Source organism: Capsella rubella, unplaced genomic scaffold (genome assembly GCF_000375325.1).
Source record: "Capsella rubella cultivar Monte Gargano unplaced genomic scaffold, Caprub1_0 scaffold_7, whole genome shotgun sequence".
In the NCBI taxonomy this organism is placed as follows: Eukaryota; Viridiplantae; Streptophyta; class Magnoliopsida; order Brassicales; family Brassicaceae; genus Capsella; species Capsella rubella.
This window is the reverse complement of record NW_006238917.1, coordinates 16,791,389-16,818,675: the sequence shown is the minus strand read 5'-3', so window position 1 is coordinate 16,818,675 and position 27,287 is coordinate 16,791,389. Positions and strand designations below refer to the sequence as shown.

Here is a 27,287-nt window from a genome sequence, read left to right as displayed (position 1 = left end):
TATAGTGATGTACCGTGTACGTATATATCTCTTCCTTCTTTACTTTTCTGTTCACTTTCAATCTTTAGTTTTGTAGTTTTATTACTTCTATATAATAGAGAATATATATACCTTCTGATATTTTTCAATTTTAAGGTTCTTTATTTTCTCTGTGTGCTTTTTTTTCTTCTTCTGGTTACTAGAATTTTTAAATGAATTAAAGACTTAAAATTCAATTTTTAAAAAGGACATATAATGGAATGATGTTATACACTAGCTACATGATTGAAAATTTCAAACTTGAAAAGGAAATAAAAAAAGAATCCTCAATTTTATGTGGAACACCATATAACACATCATCCCTATCAATCGACATTTTCTAATCTGAATTTTTGTTGACATTCCAATATATTAATTAGTTTAGTACTAAGATTTTTGTTACTTGACAATTTTAATCATGTTCGTTTTTTAATCGTAAACCGTTAAATCATATTTGTTTATAATTAGCGGTTCAACGATAAATATTAATTAGATCACTAACGATTGAAACCTTTATTTTTGGTTTATTAAAGCCTATTTTATTTTTAACATTAAACTTTTTTAAAAACTATTTTTAGTTAGAAATATATATTAGGTGTAATTCAGTAATCTCTACTTGTCTTGTTTGCAAACAAACAACCATGAAACTTATCAATCAAAATAGCGATTGGAAAAAGCGATTGAAAAATGTGGTTAGAAAAGATCATCGGAAAGAGTGGTTGGAAGGGAAAAGGGTAGGCAATTGCCAACCACTGAAAAAAAAAAAACAAGACGGTTTTGATAATGCCTTGTGGATGGAAACTTTTTTTATCAAATTTTTAAAAATTTAATATTCATATTATTTTCTAAAGATATAATTCTAAATTAACTTTTACTTTTAGAGTGTTATTTATACTTGAAATTATTTTATTTTATTTTTTATTATTCCAACCGCTAGCTTATTATATAATATGACCACTGTTTAACCGTTTTTTTTTTGTAAAAGAAAAAAAAACCGCTATTTTTATCCGCTATTCCCCTGTTTTTTCAAGTTATTTTTATCCGTCCTTTACAAAAAACCGCTAAAATTTGTTTTTATCTACCTCATTTAAACTAAATCAACAAAATTAATGTTATCTTGAATATGTATTTAGATCAAGAACGATAAAACGAACATAATTTGGTCGTGGTTGGTCGATCATAACCAACGACAATAAAACGAACAATAAAATGTGTCGGTACGAAGTAATAATAATATAACGTTAGTGAGTAGTGACAACGAAATAAACAGTGTTTTCACATGTCGTAGAGAACAAAAGAAACAAAAAAATATACGCATTATGGTGACTTAATTTCATTTCTTCTTTCGTCAAATATCAAACATTATACATCATCGACTACCTAAAACCATATAAGTTCAAAACACGTAATAACCAAAAAGAAAATAAAAATAAAAAACTGGATCATAGCTAGAAATGAAAAAAGAAACAAAATCATAATTGGAAAATATGAACATTATAAAACAAAACCATCTTCGGTTAGATGATCAGATGATGATGACGATCCATAGATCTCGATAAGCTTTTGCAACACTACGACTTGTGTCCTAAGCTTGACAATGTAATCAGCAGTTTCTTGAAACAGCTGTTCTGTCTCTACTACACTGCCTGAATCTTTCTTCACGTCAGCATCTTGAAAGCTCTTCTCAGTCGTGGTCTTTGACGGTGGAGGATGAGGAAGGAGACTCTTGAGCGCCTGAAGCTTCTCCGTGAACATTTCTCCGCTACGTGATGTAACGTTAGGTCTTCTGTTTACGTGTTTCTTGCTTCTTCCTCCCCCTCCTCTGGATCTTTGACTCTTCAAGATTCTCATCGTGACTAAGAAGTATAAGTAGAAGAAGAAGAAGAGAGGATTAGATTGTATATGTGTGTTTGAAGAGGAAACTATAGAATGAGAGAGTCAGGGTTTATGTACGATTGGTCTTTCGTTTATGACCTTGAAGTGAGTGTTTTATTACGATAGCACCACTAGTGGTGGTGGTTTCATTCTTTTGTTTGTCGTTTCATACTTTTTTTCTTGGACCCTTGTGGTTTTACAAGTAGAATGAAATATCTCAGATAATATCTTACTCTCACGTGCTCCTTGTCCCTCAGGGGAATAATCGTTAAATTAGTTTCTTGCTAATTTGATTGAGAATGAACTTATTTAAACAACCATATCCAAATTATATGAATTTTCAGAATTTCGGTTCGATTTAGTTCCTCGATATTTAGTTCGATTTTGGTTTGGTATTTTCGGTTCGGATACTTTGTCCACGATTACATTGTAAGTTATAAGGTTCATAAGCTTGAATTTTGTTTAAGGGTACGTAAAGTGTTATTAGTGAGTCAAATGTACTTCAACAACTCTTTATACACGAGACTAGTTATAAGATCTTCCGGTAATGCAAACATAAAGTATAAAGACAACATTATAGAAGGTATTTTAGGAAAATCTTATATAAAATCTTTTCTTTGAAAATCTGGGGATATCTTAGCTTCTAAGATATTTCTATAATGTTGGTCTAATGACTAAGGTATGTCACTAATCGCGGTCAATACTAGAAAATATTACGAGGTTTAACATAAGATGAGAAAATTGTATATTCGTAAACTTGTGAAGATGTGAGCATATTTGGTTAAGTAGCAAAAAGAGAAGTGGGAGAGGAGTGCGCATTTGCCATATGACAGTAAAAGCCTGAAGCCTTCTGTGACGGCACATGATCATATATATATTGTTCTTTAGTTTTCAATTTTGCTTCTCCACCGTTTTGTTATCCATAATCTATTTCCTTAATTAAATATGTTTTACTTTGATATGATACGTACGAAAGTGGTTTAGAAATTTTCTAATCAAATGTAATTAGGAAAACATTTGACCAAATAAATGTTTTTGTTTGATTTCTTTATTGGACCACCCTTTGTCACGGTTGGACCATTGATTCCTTTAAGACTTTGTTGTTTTTTTTCAGAAAATTATTTAACATAGGTGATAACTCTTGTCTGTTTCGTGATATTAAATGACATAATATCTTAAGACAAAAAAATATCTTAATTTCTTAGTACAATGCTCCAAAATAAATGTTTGAATTTGATATTTTTATTTTATTTTTAACAAGCATGCATGTACAAAGATTATTTTTTCGTACTACTTATTATACGTAAGTATAGTTCAAATGAAAACTAAACCAAACCAAAACACTAGTTTATCGTCAATGCACATGATTAATTAAGTGATATTTGGTTTTGCAATTTACTTCCCTAAGACTACAAAAACCTTACCTTAGATCGTTTAATTTGTTAGTGGTACGTAGTCGTGGTGATCAGAAAAATCTTGTTGGATAATATTTGATAAGTCGTTACGTTCTTCGTTCTAAGTCATTCTCTTTTTCTTTTTTTTATATATTAGATATGCGAGTCTAAGTGAATTTTGACTATAGGAGATTTAGAATTTCAAAGTGTAAATGCATATAAGATAGTTCGATACAAGAAACCAAGAGAGTCTTTTTGACCAAACAATTTATGAGTACTATGGAACATGTGATCATAAATTTGATCGAAAATTTTGGTGGATAGTCACATAACGCTTGGTAGAAATTTTATTTTATTTTTATAAGTAGTATTTTATTTTTAATACAAATAATTATGTCGTTATATTACTATTATTATTATACATACAAACGCTATACTATTGAAACCGCAAAATAATTACTTAGTAATACACGGGTTGGTTAAATTTAAACAAAATTTGTTGAATATAATTGCAAAAGAACTTGAAATTAATGTAAAATAACTTTAAATTTTCAACAAAATTCAGAATTTTCTAGGAAATAATTTTTCGTTCATCATCAGATTAAATAAATTAAGGAAAACAAATTTGAAAGATTGCATGTGAGCCAGCAAACCTCTCATTGGACAAACAAGTTGAATAAGATAGACAAAAAAAACAACTAAAAATTCATTTTATTTTCTTCTGTTTAAAGTTTTTGATATATGAGCAACCAAGATATTGAATATCGAAGCTGGTGTGTGATAAAATGAAGAAGAAGAAGAGAAAAGGGCATGTGAAGGCACATGGGAGAAGGAGACAGAGTAAGAAGGCATGGAAGTGAACAGAGAGCATGTTCTGTATATTCCCTGCATGCACATAACTTTCCTATTTTGATATATAATCCTATAAAAGAATTATATGCAAGTAACATGATTTTTTTTAGATTTTTGATTAATTTAGTAACCCATAAGTGGAGAGAGGACTCTGATCTCTTTTTATAATTTCGATTTGGTGCACATGGTTTACTATCTAGATTTCAGGTTAATAGCATGTGTTTAGCTGTTTCTCCACGTGAATGATTTGTGTACACTGTCACTGATTAACAAGTTCAACTTTTTAGAATTATTATCATAAAGAGTAATGTCATGTTTCTAATAGTTTAAGTCTTATTGTCACATAATATGGGTTTAACCAAAAATGTTCTTTCTCAACGTGCTCGGTACATGTTTTACATCTGTCTTTAAATTGAGATGTCGAACCATTCGGTAATGAACTGACTAAAGAAAAGTTGAAACCAATTCTTATGTATATCAAAGGATTATTACGGATTTCGCCATTATCTTATTCAAATATTATGAATGTGTGATTTCCATACAAATTTTCGGATTATCATTTTAAAATATTTGAAAATGTTTCTATTTATAATTTCTATTAATGATAAATTTATAACATATAATAAATCTTAACAAATGAAATCGACTAAACTCAAATTTAACATGATGGATAAAATACATGCTAAATTGTATGTTTATAATGAAAAACGGTAAATCTATAAGATTTAAATAAAAATGGTAACTTTTAAAAAATAACATGAAGAAAAATGCATGGCATATTCTCATCATTGATTCTTAATATATTATTTACATACACAAAAATATAACAAAGCTATTTGTAATTTTCTTTTAAAGTCTATGTGTGTTTCAACAAAATATAAATGTATATATAAGTGTGGGAGAACAAAAAGGTTTTGAGGTTTTGTTTTCTTCGTTTGATGAAAGTGGAAGTGAGGGACAATATGATAATGTAGGTAAGGGACAATTTTATTTTCTTTGATATTAGCAAAAAAAAAAAAAAAAAATTTAGATGTTGACGAGACATCTTTTCATCCCCTTTGTGTTTCCTTAATCACTCTAACCATTTTGTAAATTGGTAATTCAAATCTTAATTAGCAGCATTCGACTTTATGGGGGACTAGGAAGTGCCTATAAGTTTTTGTGTGTCTTCAAATACTAACACGTCGTCGGTTCACTTTTAACCAATAAGAATATTTGACCCACGTGAAAAAACATAAATACATAAACATCCAAATCAAGAGAGCTTCTCACACTAGTCGACCAAAATATATATGTTCTTATGTATGAGGTTTTACATGAATTGTTGTTTTTAGTAGTAATATGTTATCTTGAGTTAAAAAAATAATATCATGTGTAATGCAATCTGTAAATATCTATAGAGTAAAACCTCTATAAATTAATACTCGATAAATTAATAATCTCTATAAATTAATAAATTTCTCTGGTCCCAAGTTGGAACCAATGTAATTTTAGACACATTTCGATAAAATAATAAGATAATAAATTTTTTAAAAGTCTTTTGTAAATATATGGTCCCATCAATATTATAAATTAATAATTAGGTAAAATTTTCAAAATATATGTATATGTAAACACATTAGTTTTTGTTAGATTTTATTTCTAATATTTTAATATATAAAAAATAGTTAGCATTCTCTTTTAATACATAATAATTATTATTTTATTTGTAATTGATTATATAAAATACTAATTATCATGATTAAATCTTATTTTTAAATATTGTTTTGAAAATATTTTCCAAATTAGGAATATCTCTCTATAAATTAATACGTCTATAAATTAATAGATTTTTATGGTCCTAACATTATTAATTTACAGAGGTTTTTCTGTAATTAGTAAAAGTTTTATGTTAACATCAACCAATAACAACAAATTAGTAGCAATGGTTAGTTATTTCCATTAATAAATCAATAAGAAAAGACCAAACTATTCATTTGATCATTATTATTTTGTTAAACTAATGGGGATCACGTTTTCAAAGAGAAATAAGAGTAGTTAATTACAATTCAAATATTTTTTTCATATATATATATATGTCAAGTATGATTCTTTTTTCTTTTCTTGCACATCTTTTTGTGGTTGATGAGCCACAATCGGTTTTTTCTGTTATAAAAAAAAAAGTAACACTCTTGTAAATAAATTATTGCAACTTTTACTATGTAAAAATAACCCTTAAAACTCGCATATTTAAAATTTTGGCGAAAATCTCTTTTCTACATTCTTTTGTCTATTTGTAAATTTTAAAAACTAATACAAAAATTAGTTTTGATTGTGGACAAGTACTAGTTTTAATAAATGCTTTAATCACATTATAATTTTGTAGTGAACAAAAAATATCTCATTTTTAGATATTTTAAAAACTTTTTAGACTTTTAGTATGCATGCATAAAAGATCAGGTCTTATCTAAACTACAACTAGACAATAACACTAATCCAAATGACTTTCAAAATTTTGTCTAAAATTTTAAAACTCACCTAAATGGTTCATCTAGATGAGTTTGAATAATACTCATTTTTAAGTTAAAACGAACAACATTCAGATGATTCATCCAGATGGTTCATATGGATGAAGAAACGAACATGACCAAAAACACAAACCCACATATAGTTTAAACTACATGTAAGCACTGTCTAGCTATAAAAACCATTCTCTACTTTATTAACAACTTGGGCTAAACTCAAGTTACATATGAAGAAGAAACATACTCAAAAATTTCACGTCAAATCATCTACTTTTTTATTTTCATGAAAATATCTACTTTTCCATGTGATTGTAAATTTTCTTGTTCGAGTCTATCAACTTTATTCTCTAAATTATATATACAAAGAAAAGAAAGAATATTAAGAGGTGATGGTGGGGAAATAAGGTATCCTGAGACTAAAACACAAGTCAGTGAAGAGTGTGACTACTGATCCCACAGTTCTGACTCTTTCTTTTGCTCTTGTCTCCCATGCTCTTCACTTATTTGTCCTCTTTTTCACGTTTATCTATTCAAATCAATCTATGTCTTCATAAATTGTCATATTACTCCAAAAGAAACAAAACAATACGGCAATGTCAAATTATATTTTGAGTTTTAGAGTTCAAGCTAAACTTTGAGAAATTGATAACGTCATCATCCTTGGATAAATAAAGAGTTTGAAATGTTAAAAATGAGTTTTGTGGAAGGTTTAGGTTTCATTGTGAAATCTTTAGAAGTGCCACTACTCATAATTTATTAGATATTATACAACAAACAATTCGAAGCAAATTAGCTTCTCTAGATCATTTACTCTACTTAAGTTTGACCATCATCTTCAACTACAACAATAAGCTAGCTCAGCCACTTTCCACTTCTCCATTTGCTTTGGCTTCATTCGATTCTTCACTTATCACTACTAGACCATCCTCGTTGCAAAGGTTTTTGCACAAATTTCAAAGTAAGATTTATGAAAAAAATCCTTATATAAAGATTTGTGCAAGAATTTTTTCACAAATCTTACCTTAAGATTTGTGCAAGAACCCTTGCAATGAGAATGGCCTTAGAGTCCACAAGAAAGAGAAACCCAAACCCAATGTGATGTTATGTAAGTAGAGTTTTCTAACAAGTAGATTACTATATAAAGTGTGTAATAAACATCATTGTCTTCAACCTTGAGAGTTGTCAAAGAGGCAACTCTCCTTCTTCACCATTTTAATGATTGAATCAAAGTATTACTAATCTTGGTGACAATCTAAAGCTCTTTCCTTTCTTTATATTTACTTGCACACAATAAAGCTCAATGAGCTATCTAATTTCAGTTTTCTATTTCTAGTTTAATAAGCTCTTTAAGAGCATTCTTTGAGTTTGCTATCAATCACAACTGATAAATTCGGAGTTTCGAGCATGTCCATTGCGGGTTTCTCAGTGACATACTCATCAATATAAAAAAAAAAAAAGAAAAAAGAAAGAGATGAAGAAGATTTTCTCATTTGAGCAACATTAAGAAATCAATTTTGATACACATTAGACACTTGTCTTTTTGCATTGGTTTAATTTTGTTTTTGTAATTAAAATTAAATTATATAATGAAATTCGAAATATCAATACTGTTTTTTGTTTGAGAGACTCTTAGTGTTTGTCATTGATGGAAATGCTCTAAGATGAGATTCCAAATCAAAATTAGTTTTTCTCTATCCTTTAATAAATTTGGAGTTAGATAATATAAAATAAATTAATTATTCATAAAATAAAAAATACATATATATATATATATATATATATAGTTAGAAAAATTAAAATAATTATTTCATCAAAGTATTTCAATGATTTAATTTTAATTTATATTTAAAAAACAAATTATAAACGAAAATTTGAAAAATTGTACATGCCCTAGTCCCTAGGTAAAGTAATGACGTAAATTTGGTTATTGAAATCTTTATATTCCAACTCATTGAAATATGCAATATAAGAGGGAAAAAAAAAAGAAAAAACAGAGGAAAAAATAAATATACAATATACTAATCTAAATATAAAGAATCATGTTCTAGACCATGTCATATTAAAGTTTGGGCTACTCTATGAGCTAATTTTGTTTATTGGGCTTGAGGCCTGTTCATTAATTATTATGATTTGTTTTAGTCTCTTATTCCAAAATCATCATCATTTTCTCCTAAAGATCCTACTTCCAAGTATCATCATCATCATCTTACCAAACACGATGATGCCTTCTTCTTCCCCTAATTTCCCAGAAAATTGAAAAAATTCTCCAATTTACTTGTGAAATCCCACTTATTTGATCCAATCTTCGTCTCCAGATCATGTGAAACAAAAAAAGGTTAGTTCACTTTCTATATCGTCGATTTTGAAATCTTCGTCGTTCTGATTCGTTTTGACGATGATCATGTTCTGTTTATCAAATTGTGAAATTTTCCTTACTTGTAATGTCTATAATCCAGATTAAATCGATTCCTACTCCTCTGTTGTGTTCCGAAGTTTCTGTTTTTGTAGTGGATCTTACTCGCCCTTGTCAAAAGTTCGAAGCTTTAGATGATGAAATTGATTGTTTCTTCTCAAATCTTTGAACAATTTGTGATCTTTTAGCATTTGGGTTTCTATAAAAGAAGTTAAAAATGAGATCTTTAGTTAGTTCCAATTCATAAGGCCATAAGCTCTGTTCTGATTCTATTGTGTTACTTTGTAGTGACAGTTTTGTTGAAGATGTTATGTGAAGAAGTATTAAAGAATGTGTTTCCATTACTAGAAGGCGAAGATCTCGCTGCTTGTATGGGTGTATGCAAACAATGGAGAGATATAGCAAGTGATGATTTTTATTGGAAATGCCAATGTGCAAAGAGATGGCCTTCGGTTTGTAGACGGCGTAAGCCTCCTACTGAAACATACTACAAGATGTATCAAATGTTTAGTAAGCGGCGAGTGAGCCGTGTGCTTCCTCCTCCGAGGCTGGCCTTTGAGAACTTGGAGTTCTTTATCGATATTTGGTCGGAAGATAAGCTTGTTTTCTCAGGGTTAATACCCGGTGTGACGTTGGATAGTGGAATGAAAACTTTGCCATTAGGGATCAGTAATGTTCTTAGAACTCACCTTGGGAGACCTGACTACAAGATGGTTGTTTCCGCTGAGCCTAGATTCACTATACCGTTAAACCAGTCTGTTAGTGTTTCTTTGCTTGTGGCAAGGAATGATTCGGATAAGGTTGCTCGGATAATCAACCGATCTGTCTTTGATTATATAGACCGTTCATCGTACCGAGCTCTTGCCTTTGAGTATCTCGACTTATCTCCTTATTACCCTTTTATATCCGGTATTCGAGCATGGATCTCTTTGCTTTTCTTGGATGTCGAGGATATAAACGAGGGGCTACTCGACGTTTTCGGGATTCAGTTGGATTTTAATGATGTTGCTGACACTAAAGAAGAGGTTTTGTGGCTTCTAGACATGCTTGATTGGAAGTGAAAACAAGTTTTAACACTCAGATTAAAGCTCTCTCTCTCTCTCAGGTTTGCAACCTCTGTACACACAACATCGTCTGCGCCAGTACTAATCTTTCTACAACAAATGTTCATTTTCTTTTATAGTAGTTTGTGTTTTTTCTTCCCTCTTTAATTGTTTAGTTTTCGTTTGATCATTTGCTGTAATTCGAAAACTTAATCTTACACAACACTGGAAAGTGAATAATTCTCAACCAAACTATAGAAAGTGAAATGCCAATGTCAAAAAGACTCAAAATTGTATATTCCTTTGCAATCCGGTTCTCTTGATGGTTTTGACTATTGTTTATATCGGTTTAGTATTACATGTTACCATACTATTTTGTAATTCAGTTTGGTTTCAAATCGGTTTAATGCAATCATGGTTTATTTCGGTTTTCGATATTTGATGATAAAAAAAGTTAACTTAAAAAAAGAATCAAACAGTGATTATTTATTAGTTAATACGTTCATATCTATTGTTAAAACATATAATTTGAAAAATAATATCTAATGATTTGTCTTTTTTTTTGGTCTATTTGGATTTAAAATAATGAAACAAAACAGTTTATAAACCGATTTTAGTTTGTTTCGGTTTAATTATTTTGGTTTGGTTCATATCGGTTCTGGATAAATATTTAGTATGAAATCAGATGGAGGTAATAAATTATGTAAAATTACTAATATCTCATTTATATTTAATTATTGCAACCAATACATCTCTTAGTTGTATAAGCCACAACTTGAAAAAAATTTCATATCATTATTCTTAAAAGTTAGTCTTCCCATCAAAAGTTTGTCCAAATCCCCAATTTGATGGCATCACATTAATAAAGTCCTTTGTAACACCATCACTCGTCGTAACTCTCAATGATAAGCTCTGACCAGTCGGAACAACACTAGTGCTCCAGTTTTGTCCCCAGTTTCTTGCCATTGTTATCCACCCGGTTTTGCTTCCCTTAACTTGGGCGTACTTAATATCACCGGCTCCTCCTACATTATACGCCAAGATCATTAAGAAATTAGGGTTTCCTTTGGTTTCAAACTTGACACCACCAGCTCTCGAACAAGGAACACGCCTGTATCTAATCGGGACAATCCCGGCTTTGTACTGAGCGATCTTGAGGAACATTGGTTGGGAAAGATCAAAGTGTTTGTTTGGCGCGTTGCACCAAGCAGAATCTGGTGGACAGAAATTTGTCGCTGTGATCTTGATGGATCCGGGCAAACACCATTGTGGCGAACGTGTACACATGATCTCGTAACAAGCTCCGCAAGTGTACCCGTTGTTGAAAAGCACCGTGCTCAATGCTGCTGTGGCTAGACCATACGTTGGTTTGTTACCGTATCCACAAGCTCCTTCTATTACATGTATAAAGAAACAAGAGTGAATAGCTAATATAATGGTCTTCCAAATGAATTATAGCTTTTATGTATTTTAAAACTATTTTTGTGCTATTTGTGAGAATTGCCCAATGCAAACGTAAATACAAAAATTAGCATTTTAAACAATCGAAATCTATACAATATTATTCAACAATTAGTTCAAGAATATATTAGTGTTTTTTTTTAACTTACCTAGAGTGCCTCCACCATGGATATCACCGTAAAATGTGGCTCGAGCGTCATACCAAGAAGTGTCGAGCCCGTTGGTTGGGTTGCCTAGTGGTGCTTCGGCTACTTTACCATTCTCACCATGACTCATGGACACAAACCATGTCACCATAATTAACATAAAACATTCTACATAAGTAATTTTTTCTAAGAGTTTCATGATTAATTATCCTTCTCTAATTATATAACCTTTTTTTATTTTTACTTTATTTGATGATGAATATTGATGGGAACAATATAGGTGCGGTATATATAAGTAGAGAAGTAGAATTGATTTTTTTTTTTTTTGCTAAATATGTGAATATCATTTAAAAATGAAAGTTTGATAATACAAATAGTACTACCTAAGCAAAGTAGCCTTGGCAAAAAATAGTACTACCTAAGCAAAGTAGCCACAGCAGCAATCTCGAAGACTTATCTCTCTCTCGAAAGAGTGAAAAGATTCCTCCTTTCTCCGTCGTTTCCCGACGTCTCTCCTGTCGACGGAGACCTTCTCCGGCGGTGGTTCTAGGTTTACCCCTCCTCATGGGGAACAGAAAGCCTCCTAAGAAAACTCCTCCCAAAAAGCCAAAACCAAAACCAAAGAGAAAATCTCCTCCTTCTTCCTCCCCCCTCTCTTCTTCTGTTACGATTCCTTCCCCACCGTCTGCGCCGGCTGAGCCCCCCGCTCAAATTGATGGACTCTCGAGCCCTGTCGCGGCTGTTCCTTGCCCAGTCATGTCCGCTCCTAACCCGCCGTGTTCTCCTAATGCCCAATTGACTACTCCACGGGTAGACTTGGCCATTAACCTAGTTTCTAAATCAATCCCCTCTGATAAGGAAACAGAGCCTATTGTGGTTGAACCTGTGAAAGTTGTTAATTCAACCGAGCCAGTCTCGACCGTTATTGCACAAGAGCCTTTGCCTAGCAAGGCTTCTCCCCCTCCGACTGTGAACGCCGTTATACCGGTGGAGCCAGTTGTCTCTCAGCCTGCTACTACAGGTTCTGATTCTTGGGTTAACAGGGTGAAAGGCTCATCCAAACAACTCAAGAAAAAAGGAACAGCCTTTACTCTGGAAACGGGTGAAGCTTGTGTCAAAATTCCAGACTCGGTGATTGAAAAGAATAGGAAGTCATGGGAATGCTTCATCATAGGGCAGTTCTATTTTGAGCCCCCATCTCAAGGTACGATACACAGCATCGTCAATGGCATCTGGAGCAAGCAGTACAGAGACATTGCTGTCTCTAAACTGGAGGGAAACGCGTTTCTTCTTCGCATTCCCAACGCGTTCACCCGCAATAGGGTCCTCTCTCAGCGTCTTTGGAAGATTGACGGACAAACCATGTTCGTAGCAAAATGGGATCCGGGAGTGGTACCTGCCAAGCCTGAAATTTCCTCTGCTCCAATATGGCTAGAGTTGAGAAATGTCCCACTTCAGTTCTTCAATGAAGAAGGTCTGGAGCACATTGCTGGCCTGGTTGGTCATCCAAGATTGTTACATCCCTCCACGGAAAACAAAACAAACATTGAGGTTGCTAAAGTGCTAACGTTGATCGATCCCAGAAAACCCCTTCCTGAGGCTGTAAATGCTCAATTTGCTTCAGGTGAGATTCACAAGATTCTGGTTTCAAGTCCTTGGATGCCTCCAATTTGTGCTCACTGCAAGGAGATTGGTCATAGCTTGAAGTTTTGCAGTAAAGCTCCCATCACCTGCAAGCCATGCTCCTCCACGTCACACTCCGCTGACCAATGTCCAAGAGTGGCTAAGCCTGGTCTCAAGAAGAGAAGGAATCAGAGAAAATCAAGGTCGCCTCCTCCAACTTCTCCCACAGACACTTCGACGGATAAGTCAAAAATCAATGTTGTTGGAGGTAAAGAATGGGTTCCAAAGAAGACTCATGCTGCAGCAGTGGGTGAGGTGCCCTCAAGTACCCATGAAACGCTTGTTGTGCATCATGCTTGCCCTTCTCTTGGTACGGGAACGCCTCTACAGCAGGGTGAATCGAGTGCTTTTGGAGCTCCCGCAGTGATCCCTGTGGTAAACACTACACCACCCCCCCTGGTCAAGGATTTTTCCTCAGGTTCAGAGGTTGAGAGTGACTCGTCTGATACTGTTTCTAGCTATTCAGAGGAGGAGGATTATAAAGAAGTGCTGACTAGGAGACAGCGTAGGAATTTGCGAGGCAAGAGCCTCAAACCCTTTATATAATTAATGTGTACAAACCTTTTTTGTTGGAATGTCCGGGGGTTCAATATATCTACTCACCGAAGCGGATTTAAAAAATGGCATAAGGCCAATAAACCACTTTTTGGCGGCATTATAGAGACGCACGTGAAGCAACCGAAGATCTCGAAGTTTGTTTCTGATCTTCTTCCAGGCTGGTTGTTTGACGATAACTACGGTTTTTCTGTTTTGGGAAAGATTTGGGTGATTTGGCATCCCAGTGTAAAGGTGGTTGTAGTTGCTAAATCACTGCAAATGATAACTTGTGAGGTTCTGTTTCCAGATTCTGTGGACTGGCTGTTAGTATCAATTGTGTATGCTTCAAATGAGGACACTATAAGGAAGCACCTTTGGGATGAATTGACTACGCTTTCCTCTAATTTGGCAGGGAGCAAGCCATGGTCTGTTTTAGGGGATTTTAATCAAGTTCTTACGCCAGGAGAGCACTCTAATCCTCCTTCCCTGAATGTGGATAGGCGTATGCGCGATTTTAGAGATTGTCTTGTGGAGGCTGATCTTTCAGACCTGGTTTACAAAGGGAATTCTTTTACTTGGTGGAACAAGAGTGAGTCTCTCCCTATAGCAAAAAAAATTGGACAGAATTTTGGTTAATGAAGCATGGTTCACCGCATTCCCTACCTCCTTTGCTCTCTTTGGAGAACCCGATTTCTCTGACCATGCATCTTGTGGTGTTGTACTCAAATCCGAGGTTTGCAGGGTTAAAAAACCTTTCAGATTTTACAATTTTCTGATCCAAAATCCAGATTTCCTCAATTTGGTTAGGGAGCATTGGTATTCTGCAAATGTGGTGGGATCTGCGATGTTCCGTGTCTCCAAGAAATTAAAAGTGCTAAAGCGACCCATTCGTTGCTTCAGTAGAGAGAACTATTCAGACCTTGAGAAGAGAGTTGTGGAAGCGCATAACCAGGTGCTGGCCTGTCAAAATAACACATTGGCAAATCCTACTCATTCTAATGCGGCTGCTGAGTTGGAGGCTCAAAGGAAATGGTACCTGTTGGTCAATGCTGAAGAGGGCTTTTTCTGGCAAAGATCGAGGGTCACTTGGATTAGAGAGGGTGACAGCAACACGGCCTATTTTCACCGGATGGCTGATTCCCGGAAAGCCTTAAACAGTATTCACTTCCTCCTAGATGACAATGGGACTAGAATTGACACTACTCAAGGAATCAGTGACCATTGCGTGGATTACTTCTCTTCCTTGTTGGGTGGAGAGGTTGAGCCCTTTATGATGGAGCAGACTGACATGAATATGATCCTTTCTTACAGATGCTCCACCACTCAAAGTGACGAATTAGTAATGACCTTTTCTCGTCAAGAAATACAAGAAGCATTCTTCTCGCTCCCTCGGAATAAAACGTCTGGCCCGGACGGGTATTCAGCAGAATTCTTCAAAGCATCGTGGAGTATTATTGGCCCCGAAGTGACTGATGGTATCCTTGAGTTCTTCAAGTCGGGGAAGATGCTCTCTCAGTGGAACTCTACTACGCTTGTGCTCATCCCTAAGATCCCTAATGCGTGTAAGATCTCTGATTTCAGGCCTATTTCCTGCTTGAACTCCCTCTACAAAGTTATTGCGAAGCTTCTTACTTCCAGACTTCAGCAATTCCTCTCACCGATAATCTCTTCTTCTCAATCTGCTTTTTTGCCGGGGAGGTTACTTGGAGAAAATGTGCTTCTAGCCACAGAACTTGTTCAGGGTTATAATAGAAAGAATATCCAGCCACGAGGCATGTTGAAAGTGGATCTTAAGAAGGCGTTTGACTCGGTTAGATGGGATTTTATCATTTCGGCTCTAACGGCTCTTGGTTTACCATCGAAGTTTATCAACTGGATTCACCAATGCATATCGACGCCTTCTTTCACGGTTTGTGTAAACGGTTCTACATCGGGGTTCTTTAAAAGCACAAAAGGTCTTAGGCAAGGAGACCCTCTCTCTCCTTATCTCTTTGTGCTTGCAATGGAAGTGTTTTCTAAGCTTCTGAAAACTAGATATGAGGCAGGGTATATTCTTTACCACCCTAAAGCGGCAGAGCTATCTCTCTCTCATTTGATGTTTGCCGACGATGTAATGGTGTTCTTTGATGGTGGAAGTTCCTCGCTGCACGGTATTAGCGAGACTTTGGATGATTTTGCTTCCTGGTCTGGTCTCCACATGAACAAAAGCAAAACTCATCTCTACCTGGCAGGTGTGGAACAAGCTGAGCTTAATGTTATCGCAACCTATGGCTTCCCGCTAGGCTCTTTACCTATAAGATACCTGGGCCTCCCTCTAATGTCAAGAAAGTTGAGAATGGGAGATTATGAGCCTCTTATGGAGCAGCTGATTAATAAGTTCAGATCTTGGGCAGTCAAAATGCTCTCATTCGCGGGTCGTGTTCAGCTAATTGCCTCAGTCATCAATGGTATCGTTGTCTTCTGGATTTCTACCTTCATTCTTCCTAAGGGCTGCTTAAAGCGTATTGATGCCCTTTGCTCTAAATTTCTCTGGTCCGGTAATATCGATATCAGAAAGGGAACTAAGGTGGCATGGTCTAAGGTTTGTTTGCCTAAGAAAGAAGGAGGAGTCGGGCTTAGGAATTTCTCTGTCTGGAATACCACTCTCTGCCTCAGATATGTTTGGTTGCTTTTTGCAGGCTCGGGCTCTTTGTGGGCGGCGTGGCATAGCCACCACAACCTCAAGCAGAGATCTTTGTGGGAAATCAAAGAATCTCCTCGTGATTCTTGGACTTGGAGAACTATTCTTCGTCTGCGCCCTGTGGCGGAGAATTTTCTAACAAGCAAACTGGGGAATGGTCAGAATATCTCCTTCTGGTATGATAATTGGACGCCTCTTGGTCCCCTCATTAAGCTTCTAAATGAAGCTGGTCCTCGTTCTCTCTGCATTCCTCTGAAAGCTAAAGTGGCTGATGTCTGCTCTGCGGAAGGCTGGATTCTCCCTCAACCGAGGTCAGTGGAGGCTATGGCCCTTCACGCCCATCTCACCACGCTCGCCCTGCCAACAGCCTCTTCTCAGCCGGATTCCCACCTTTGGAAGGTTGAGGGAGTTGCTGGTCATTCTTACTCGTCGTCAAGAACGTGGGAAGTGCTTAGGCCTAAGAAACCGGAGCAACAGTGGACTAAGTTAGTCTGGTTTAAAAGAGCTGTCCCTAAAAACGCTTTTAATATGTGGATCTCTCACCAGAATAGACTTCCAACCAGACAAAGGCTTGCCTCTTGGGGTGTATGTGCCTCCTCTGCTTGTTGTCTCTGCTCTAATCAGGTTGAATCCAGAGATCACTTGCTCATTTCTTGTGCTTATGCCACAGAGATTTGGAAGCTTGTTTTTGCTAGGTTGAGCCCTTCGCTGCCCATATTCAGCAACTGGTCTGAGCTGCTCTCTTGGATGCGGAGAACAACTAATACAACCCCATCTCTCTTGAGAATGGTGGCTGCACAAGCTTCAATCTACCACATCTGGAAGCAAAGGAACAACATGCTGCACAACTCGTTTTTTATCCCTCCAGGGCCAGTTTTCAGAATTATTGACCGTGAGGTTCGCAACACAATCTCAGCTCATAGGCACAGAAGACGATGGCGTCATCTGATGCTTTTCTGGATTCAGTAGATTTCCCAAATCTTTTCCAAAACATATTGTAAGTAGAATTGATTTTGTCACCTCTTTAAATATCTTTCCAAATTTTGAAGTTTATGTAGTCAATCTACACCCAAATAAGAGATAACATTGCCATATTTGTATATGTAAGATGGTAATATATGTTGTAAAATTTAATGAAATGTGGACTGACTTAAATTTTGAAATTTATTGAAGTTTATGACATTATGTAGTCAATCTGCATCTACAGAAGAGATAACATTGCCATAGTTTTTGTATATGTAAGAAGATACTATATGTTGTAAAAATTCATGAAATGTGGACTAATATAAATGAGAAACTTGAAAGAGAATCAAAAGAAGTGATATATTATTTGATTTCTTATAACTAGTTAATATGATTTTATCTATATTTTAAACAAATATAAGTAATTATTTACCATATTTTGGTTTATTTGATTTAGTTTATTTAAAAATATAAATAAAACCATTTGATTTATGAACAAATTAAATTTTGGTTCAATTCTATTTAACTGTTTGATTTGGTTCATTTATGGTTCCTTGTCCAAATATAATCCTCGCTAATTAATCATTTTAGGTTCCAACCAAATGAGGTAACATAAAAAAAAATATTCCTTTATTATAAATTCTTCCAACCAAAACACACATGGTCCTAGTAGTAATTAAATCACACTTAATTCATATAGTTTTTTTTCTTTCTAAAAGTTAAATTTTCCATCAAAAGTTTGACCAAATCCCCAACTTGGTGGAACAACATTGATAAAATCCTTTGTAATCCCATCACTTGTCGTAATCCTCAATGATAAACCTTGGCCGGTCAATACAACACCAGTGGTCCAGTTTTGTCCCCAATTCTTGCTCATTGTTATCCACCCGGTCCTGGTTCCCTTGACTTGCACGTACTTAATATCTCCCGCTCCGCCTACATTGTACGGCAAGACAATCAAGAAATAAGGGTTACCTTTGAGTTCAAACTTGACACCACCGGCCTTTGCACAAGGAATACGTCTGTATCTAACCGGGACAACCCCGGCTCTGTACTTGGCGATCTTGAGGAACATTGGTTGGGAGAGATCAAAGTGTTTTTGTGGTGGATTACACCAAATGTCTCTTGTTTTGGTGTAATCTGGTGGACAGAAATTTGTTGCTGTGATCTTGATGGATCCGGGCCAACACCATTGTGGAGCACGTGTACACATGATCTCGTAACAAGCCCCGCATGTGTATCCGTTGTTGAAGAGTGCCGTGCTTAATGCTGCTGTCTCTAGACCATAGCCTTGTTTGAATAGATCACCATATCCACAAGCTCCCTCTATTGAATGTATAATGACGAAAAGTGAGTATGTAATAATTTGACATGGCTTTTACGTTTGTGTTTGCTACTACGTCTGATGTTACTTATCATATTGTAAAAATTTGGTATTCTAAATCAATTATATCTATATGTATTTTAAAAGGAAATATTTTAACTTACGTTGAGTGCCTACACCATGGACATCACCGTAAAATGTGGCTCGTGCGTCATACCAAGAAGTGTCGAGCCCGTTGCTGTCATGACCAATCATGGGTGCTTCGGCTACATCACCTATGTCACCAAGACTCATAGATACGAAACATGTCACCATAATTAACATAAAACATTCTACATATATCATTTTTTCTAAGAGTTTCATGATTATTATCCCTCTCTAATGATATAACCTTTTTATTTTTACTTTATTTGATGATGAATATTGATGGGAACAATATGGGTGGGGTATATATAAGTAGAGAAGTAGAACTGATTTTGTCATATCTTTAAAATAATTTTCCAAATTTATTGAAGTTTATGTAGTCAATATGCATCTAGAGAAGAGATAACATTGCAATCTTTGTATATGTAACATGGTAATATAGGTTGTAAAAATTCATGAAATGTGGACTATCTAAAATCTTTTTAAATGTATTGAATTTTATAGTCAATCTTCATCCTGAGAAGTGATAACATTGCTATCTTTGAATATGTAAGATGTTAATATAGGTTTTAACAATTCATGACTTGTGGACTTGCTAAATCTTTTTCATGTACTAAAGTGTGTGTAGTCAATCTGCATCTTGAGAAGTGATAACACTTCTATCTTTGTACTTTGAATAAAATTGTAAAGATGTTTAATAGGTTATAAAAAGTCATGAAATTGTGAAATGATTAAAATCTTTCCTAATGTATTGAAGTTTCAGTAGTCAAAATCTGCATACTGAGAAGTTAAAACATTGCCCCCTTTGTATTTTGAATGAAAAAGTCAAATGTTAATAAGTTGTAAAAAGTCATGAAATTTGGACTTATTAAACTCTTTTAATTGTATTGGAGTTTATATTAGTCAATATGCATCATGCGAAGTAAAAAAATTGCTCTCTTTATACTTGTAATAAAATGGTAAAGATGGTTAATAAGTTATTAAAAAATCATGAAATGTGGACTATGGAGTGATTAAAACTTTTCCAAACGTTTTGAAGTTTCCAAACTTTTCCTCTTTGTGTTATCATTAGGCAACCGAATTTGGGACTGTCTTTAACTTTATAAGCTCACATTGGTATAAGCTTTAAGGAGCATTTTGATATCCCCTTTGTTTTCGAACCGAAAAACCGACCTTGAGCCGCTGGTTTGTGATAACAAATCCAATGGGACAGCTCTAATTATAGAGACTTACACATTCAAGCTTTTGTCATAAGCTTTAGGGGGCTTTTTGCAATTCCCATACCCCCTTTGTTTTTTAAACCGAAGGGTCTAAGCCGTGGGTACTAGTAGTAATAATCCAATTTCAGGACAATAGTTTCTGTATCATTAAGATCATCAAAGCGGGACATATATTCCCAAATTAGAGTCAGACAGAAAGGTAACAATATGGTCTCTAAGCCATTATAACATTATAGACTGATATAGATATAATTCTTTGCATCTCTATTGGCTCACATATAATATATATATTGGACTGTGAATTGATTTTCATTTTGGACAAAATGGAAAATTATTTAATCTACCTCTGTTTCTAATCAAGCTATTTTCTAGTTTTTTCACACACAATTAAACTTGATTATTCATGCATTGTTTTTGTATTTTATAATTTTTACAACTCTAAAATCTAAACCAATAGTATTCAGTTGTTTTTCTTGAAGTTTACAATTTATTAATAACAACTAATTAATATCGTACAAAAAACTTAAAAAGTATATCGTTTTGCAACAGAAATATTTTCTGAAAATAGATTAATAAAGAACGGAGGGAATATGTTATAAAAAGTTCATGAAATGTTGAGAGATCAAATTTTTTTCAAATACAGTATATGAAACTTTATGTAGTTATCCAATTTTTAGTTCGGTCCCATTTGATGTAATTCTTTTTTTTCTTCGTCAATTTGATAATTTAAAACTAAATTTTTATATATTATATTAATTCAATATGATTGTATATACCTAAAATATAATATTTAATGGATTTTGATTAATTTATTTAGTTAATGAACAAGGGTTTTAGCTCGGTTTTGATTACAATTTTTTGAATTTGAAAAATAAAAGGAGCAGTTAGTAAACAAATTTTGTTCAGTTTTTATGTTTGGGTCTAGTTTAGATTATCATTTAGAAATGTGGTTTTATTAAGAAAAATTAAGTAACGTAAACAATATCCTCCTAATACAGATATCGGATGGTACGGCCACCGCTAACGAAACTCAAATCCTTCTCTTAAAAGTTAATCCTTCCATCAAACGTCTGCCCAAAACCCCAGTTCTTTGGCACCACATTCCAAAATTCTTTTGTAATCCCGTCACTTGTCGTAACCCTGAACGATAAACCTTGGCCGACCAATACAACATTAGTGGTCCAATGTTGTCCCCAGTTCTTTGACATTGTTATCCACCCTGTATTGTTTCCCTTAATTTGCACATACTTAATATCTCCAGCTCCTCCTACATTGTATGGCAAGATCATCAAGAAGTATGGATTTCCTGTAGTTTCGAACTTGACACCACCTGTTTTCACACAAGGAATACGTCTGTATCTAACTGGGACAACCCCGGCTTTGTACTGAGCGATCTTGAGGAACATGGCTAGGGAGAGATCGAAGTGTTTCTGTGGTGGGTTGCACCAAATGTCTTGGGTTTTGCTGTAATTTGCTGGACAGAAGTTTGTAGCGGTGATCTTGATGGATCCGGGCAAACACCATTGTGGATTATTCGCGCACATGATCTCAAAACACGCACCGCATGTGTACCCGTCGTTGAAGAGTGCCGTGCTTAACGCTGCTGTAGCTAGACCATAGCCTTGTTTGAATAGGTCACCGTATCCACAAGCTCCCTCTATACATTAAATGTGAAAAAGTGAGTATATATGTAATAATAATTTCTAAAAAAATTAAAAACAAAAATTCAAATGTAACTAAACTTTGACTATTTGTTATTTGTTGGTTTACATATTACCTTCAGTTTTTTTGAGTAAAAAATGTTATGTTATCAACTTATCATATATAGTAATATTTTTGGCATTTCAATTATAGTAATATATTTATGTACTAAATTTATATATTTCATTTAAATTATATATTTATGTAAACAAAAGAGAAGATCATAGTTGGCAATTTGCATTGTGAAAACGATATACGTAAATGTAAATAAGCATGTAACACATTCAATTCAATAATAATAGTCGTTGTAACTTGTAACCAAGAACTATATATAGTTATAACAAAAAAATAGTAACTAGATATAAAAAAACAGTTAATATTTTAACTTACGTTGAGTGTCTCCACCATGGATGTCACCGTAAAATGTGGCTCGTGCGTCGTACCAAGCAGTGTCGATTGAATTGGTTGGATTCTTAACATCGGGTGCTTCGGCTTCTTGACCATAACTCATGGGAACGAACCACATCGCCATTATCATTATCAACACTTGAACATAGATCATTTTTTCTGAGTGTTTCATGATTATTGTTATTACTAATTAAGAGCTTTGATTGATGATGAATTGTGATGATAGCCATTTGGGTGGGTACATATATATAATAAGTAGAGAGATGTTTTTGGAATACCATTCCAAGTGTGTAATTAGTAATGTTTTTTTTAAATTTATGTAGTCAATATTTTTATTTTAGAAACCAGTTCGAAAAGATAATGTAATGCCATATGTGTATTTTGAATATATTAAATGATTTAAATAAATGTTGAATATTGACCAAGATTTCGGTTTGTTCCATATGTGAATTTTGAATAAAAATGGTCTGATCTTGTTTTTGTATATCTTTCCAAATGTATTAAAGTTAGTGATAGAATTGAAGTTTTTGATCTTTTGTAATCAGTCTGCATCCTAAGAAATTGTAACATGATATTTTTTACGATGGTTTAAATTGTATACTCATTCGCGAAAACAATAGTGTTATACTATCCACATATTTGACATGCAAGTAGTAAGTTAGTAAGTTACAAACTTAAAATTTTTGTGTCGCCGATCACTAACTAACGCAACGACTACATAAAAAAAAACATAACATATTTGATTTCTCTAAAACAATATATCAAGAAAACAAAACCTTCTTCTACTTCGTCTTTTAGTTATCAATAAAACAAGCACTCTTCTACTTAGTCATTGTGTCCTATCAAATATTTAGCTGTGGATATCAAGATTTGTAGGAGCCAAGCCATTCGTATTCATAGTTATACGAAAGATTACATATATGTCAAGTGTATCAACAAACAAAAAAAACAAATTGGATTTAGAAATAGATGTCAAGTGTATCAACAAACAAAAAAACTTTACTTACATAATTTGCTTTACACAAATGAATCTTAAATCCCAAATAATAATCTTATTTAATTTGTTTAAATTAAGGTTGGCATAAATGTTTTAGAATTAATGGTAGTAAATAATATTATATATATATATATATATATATATATATATATATATAAGTTTTTATATTCTAGGCTGCTATGCAATATGAGAATTTATTACAATTTTTTTTTTTGGCAAAAGAACTTTAGATTAAAAACAAATTGGATTTAGAAATAGATGTGAAATGTATCAACACAAAAAATAAACAAATTTAGTTACATAGTTTTCTTTACACAAACGAATCTTGGATCCCAAATAATAATTTTACTCATATTTGTTTTTCATAATAATCTTATTTAAATTTTTTACCTAGGCATAAATTAAGGTTGACATAATTTTTTTTTTTCCTATTGGTCAATACATGAAATTAGCAGGGATAAAATTAGAAAATTTACTAAACATCTATGTTGAAAAGAAAACAACACTTATTTTGAAACAAAATTTAAAGTCTAAAACGACACTTATTTTAAAATCGAGGGAGTACTAGTAAATTAACATACCTATATATAACCCTCCTCCTTAGTTTACTTGCAACCTCAAACTCTTGTCCTAAAAGTTAACCTTTCCATCAAAGCTCTGTCCAGTAGTTCCCCAATTCGCCGGTGTCACGTCTATAAAATCTTTCGTAACTCCATCACTTAGCGTGAGCTTAAACGATAAACGTTGTCCGGTCAAGACAACACCAATGCTCCAAATCTGTCCCCAATTCTTCTTCATTGGTAACCACTTGGTCTTCGTTCCCTTAATCTGCATGGCCTTAACATCTCCAGCTCCTCCTACATTGTACGGCAAGATCATTAGGAAATGAGGGTTTCCTTTGATCTCAAACTTGACTCCTCCGGTTTTGGTACAACGAACACGTCTGAACTTAACCGGGACAACGCCAGATTTGTACTTGGCGATTTTGAGGTACATTTTTTGCGAGAGATCAAAGTGTTTTTGTGGTGGGTTGCACCAAATGTCTTTGGTCTTTTTGTAATTTGGTGGACAGAAGTTTGTAGCTGTGATCTTGATGACACCAGGCAAACACCATTGTGGAGAGTTGAAGCACTTTATCTCATAACAAGCTCCACACGTTGAGCCGTTGTTGAATAGTGCCGTGCTTAGTGCTGCTGTCTCTAGACCATACCCTTGTTTGTGTAGATTACCATATCCACAAGCTCCCTCTATCAAAACAAAAACAAGTTAATGTTTTAGTTTGAGAACAAAATATAAATTAATGTAGCCTGGTTTTGTTTGTTTTTGCATGTGTTAACTTTCACGTTCGCATGTCATAAAAATGTTAAAAACATGTCAAAAAGAAACATTTAATAGGAGTAAACACAAAACTTGGCCTAACCAAACCATATTGGTCTTTATGTTCATCAAAGCTTGAGTCTCACATTTTACTAGGGCGGCTACGTACCTCTTCATGTTGGTTACTATATACGTTGGAATAAAAACTCAATATATTACAGGTCTCGAGAATGATTATTGTATTATTAGTATAAATTTAGCTTACGTTGAGTTTCTCCTCCATGGATGTCACCGTAAAATGTTGCACGGCCATCAGTCCAACCAGCTTGTGCCTTCGTTGGATGTGATAGTGGGTGCGGGTGCGGGTGCGGGTGAGGATGCGGGTGCGGGTGCGGGTGCGGGTGCGGGTGCAGGTGCGGGTGAGGATGCGGGTGCGGGTGCGGGTGCGGGTGTGGATGTGGGTGTGCGTGTACGTGTGGGTGTGGATGTGGGTGTGGGTGTGGGTGTGGGTGTGGGAGATGACTATAAGCCATGGGCAAAATCCATATAGCCATTACCATCATCAAAACGTGAGCACATAAAAAAATACTTAAGAGTTTCATGATTGTAACTCTTTTTTTATTTAACTTTCTAAATTTTTTGTTGATGATGATTATTATTGATGAGAGTGTAGTTATTTATAGGTTAAGTAGAGGAAAATGTTTAGGCTTGTCGATATTTTCGGTGATTCAATTAAAAATTCTACGATGTTGCTTATACCAAGGAGGATATAGTTTGTGGCTTATGGACATGCATGATTGTATCTCATTAAAGCTTTACCATCACTAATTTTATTACTAACATGTTTTTTTGTTTTCCGGTATATATGTTTAAATCTAAATATAACATCTTGTACGAAAGTATAAAATTTTCAGTGTGTGCATAAAGTATAAGTGTTAAATTAGGGTTTGTTACGGGCTTCCAACTCAAAACCAATTGGCAATGAGTGGATTGACCCTAATCCCTTATATATTACTGAAGTCCTCTCACATCTTCCGATGTGGGATCTTTTCTCCACAATAAGATCCAGATTAAAGTACAAATTTCTCTAGGGCTTTGAATTTTCTATTAGACCGAACCTAGATACAAAAATGTAGAGAGGAGAGCTAGAACTCTTGTCGAGATCAATGAGCAAAACATCATGAAGAAGATTAGGAAATGCTTTGGTAGTATCCAAGATTGTGTCGATTAAACAAGAGTAATTGTTTTGTTGGTACTACATAGTTTAACTTTAGATGGTTAACCTTAACATTTTGTAATCGATACATCAATTTGGCTTACGAATCTAACACTAAAGACTACTCCGATACTTCTATTCCTTATTAATCTATTAGTTTAGAAAATAATTTTATTTCAAAATGAAACATTTTAAAATTTTCGTGCAACATTAATAGACTTTTATTGATGAAATGTAAACTTAAAGAAAAACATTTGAATGCAAATTGGTTAAGATTTATAAAAAATCATATATTGCAAAAATCAAGACATTTATAACCAAGTTTAATACTCCTCTGTTTCATAAATAGTGTAATTTTGACACATTTCACACAAATGAAGAAAAAATAAAATATACATATATGTCCCTATTTAATAAATGGTTAATGGTTTAATTAATTATAGATTAAAGGTAAAATTTAGAAATTTAATGTAAAAGATGATAATAATATAAGTTGTTGACAAAAAAAAATGTAAAAGATGCATTGGAAATGTAGAATGATACTCTTTGGCTTCTACTGGTAACCATTAGAAGAACAAAAGGAAAAAGAACAAAAAGAACAATACGGAACGGAATAAACAACTTTTGAGTAATGAAAGGAAAACATGCAGAGAAGAACAAAATAATAAATGATAACCAAACAATAACACTATCTTTTATAATATATTTGATTAAATAAATCAACTTTAATAATAATACTAGATATAATTTATATATAATGAATTTGACACTAATTTTAAAATATATTTTTGAATGAATTTAAATATGTAATGTTAAAAATTAATAATTTATATTAACCTATTATAGATTATAGTAATTTTTATTTGTTATTTATGATATAAACATCTCTTAAATATGTTTTACTATCCATACAAATTTTAAACAATGTATAGTAAGATTTTTTAACATGAAATTCATATCAAAAATATTTTTTAATGTCAATACATGATAAAAATATGAAAATATTATATTATGAGATTAAAATATTATTAATAAATATTTTTTTATTTATTTTAAAATAAAAACGAATTTTAATATTTGTTCTTTTTTTTGTTCCATTTGTTCCTCATCAATTTTGGGGAGGAACATTTTTGTTCTATTGTTCCTCATTTTGTGAGGAATGTAGAGTAATGATGTGGAAAAATGATTCCTTGTAAATGGTAAAAAAATTGAGGAATGAAGAGGAATGTCACATTCCTTCTCATTTTTTTCCTAAATCATGGTTACCAATCGAGGCCTTTGTGTAACAATTTTTTTCTCTAAAATAACACTCTTTGTGAAATAGATGAAGTATGTGTGAAAGGTCTAAAAAATAGATTAATTAAGAACATACAAATACTTAATACATGCAT

General features: G+C 33.7%; 6 protein-coding genes across 7 annotated transcripts; 1 reads left to right on the top strand and 5 right to left on the bottom strand.

The window, feature by feature from the left end:
* Positions 1-1,341: 1,341 nt before the first annotated feature.
* LOC17878382 lies at positions 1,342-7,854 on the bottom strand. Its single transcript, XM_006284721.2, has 2 exons — positions 7,815-7,854; positions 1,342-1,940 (listed from the first exon to the last, which is right to left on the bottom strand). The coding sequence occupies exons 1-2, from the start codon at positions 7,852-7,854 to the stop codon at positions 1,513-1,515; spliced, it is 468 nt and encodes a 155-aa protein (XP_006284783.2). The 3' UTR covers positions 1,342-1,512.
* A 973-nt stretch (positions 7,855-8,827) lies between these two features.
* LOC17877569 (F-box protein At5g39250) lies at positions 8,828-10,397 on the top strand. 2 transcript variants are annotated; one of them, XM_006284343.2, is made up of 2 exons: positions 8,828-8,978; positions 9,351-10,397. In XM_006284343.2, the coding sequence occupies exon 2, from the start codon at positions 9,362-9,364 to the stop codon at positions 10,115-10,117; it is 756 nt and encodes a 251-aa protein (XP_006284405.1). In that variant the 5' UTR covers positions 8,828-8,978; positions 9,351-9,361; the 3' UTR covers positions 10,118-10,397. The 2 variants fall into 2 exon arrangements, with proteins under 2 accessions (XP_006284405.1, XP_023634643.1); XM_023778875.1 differs by having other exon boundaries at positions 9,345-10,397.
* Positions 10,398-10,817: 420 nt separating this feature from the next.
* Positions 10,818-11,925, bottom strand: LOC17878990 (expansin-A25). Its single transcript, XM_006282804.2, has 2 exons — positions 11,710-11,925; positions 10,818-11,493 (listed from the first exon to the last, which is right to left on the bottom strand). The coding sequence occupies exons 1-2, from the start codon at positions 11,903-11,905 to the stop codon at positions 10,901-10,903; spliced, it is 789 nt and encodes a 262-aa protein (XP_006282866.2). The 5' UTR covers positions 11,906-11,925; the 3' UTR covers positions 10,818-10,900.
* Positions 11,926-18,281: 6,356 nt separating this feature from the next.
* LOC17878101 (expansin-A25) lies at positions 18,282-19,256 on the bottom strand. Its single transcript, XM_006286134.2, has 2 exons — positions 19,058-19,256; positions 18,282-18,895 (listed from the first exon to the last, which is right to left on the bottom strand). The coding sequence occupies exons 1-2, from the start codon at positions 19,254-19,256 to the stop codon at positions 18,282-18,284; spliced, it is 813 nt and encodes a 270-aa protein (XP_006286196.2).
* Positions 19,257-21,300: 2,044 nt separating this feature from the next.
* On the bottom strand, positions 21,301-22,538 carry LOC17880895 (expansin-A22). Its single transcript, XM_006285715.2, has 2 exons — positions 22,349-22,538; positions 21,301-21,914 (listed from the first exon to the last, which is right to left on the bottom strand). The coding sequence occupies exons 1-2, from the start codon at positions 22,536-22,538 to the stop codon at positions 21,301-21,303; spliced, it is 804 nt and encodes a 267-aa protein (XP_006285777.2).
* A 1,316-nt stretch (positions 22,539-23,854) lies between these two features.
* Positions 23,855-25,234, bottom strand: LOC17879368 (expansin-A23). The gene is made up of 2 exons (XM_006284871.2): positions 24,946-25,234; positions 23,855-24,610 (listed from the first exon to the last, which is right to left on the bottom strand). The coding sequence occupies exons 1-2, from the start codon at positions 25,232-25,234 to the stop codon at positions 23,994-23,996; spliced, it is 906 nt and encodes a 301-aa protein (XP_006284933.2). The 3' UTR covers positions 23,855-23,993.
* Between the last annotated feature and the right edge of the window lie 2,053 nt (positions 25,235-27,287).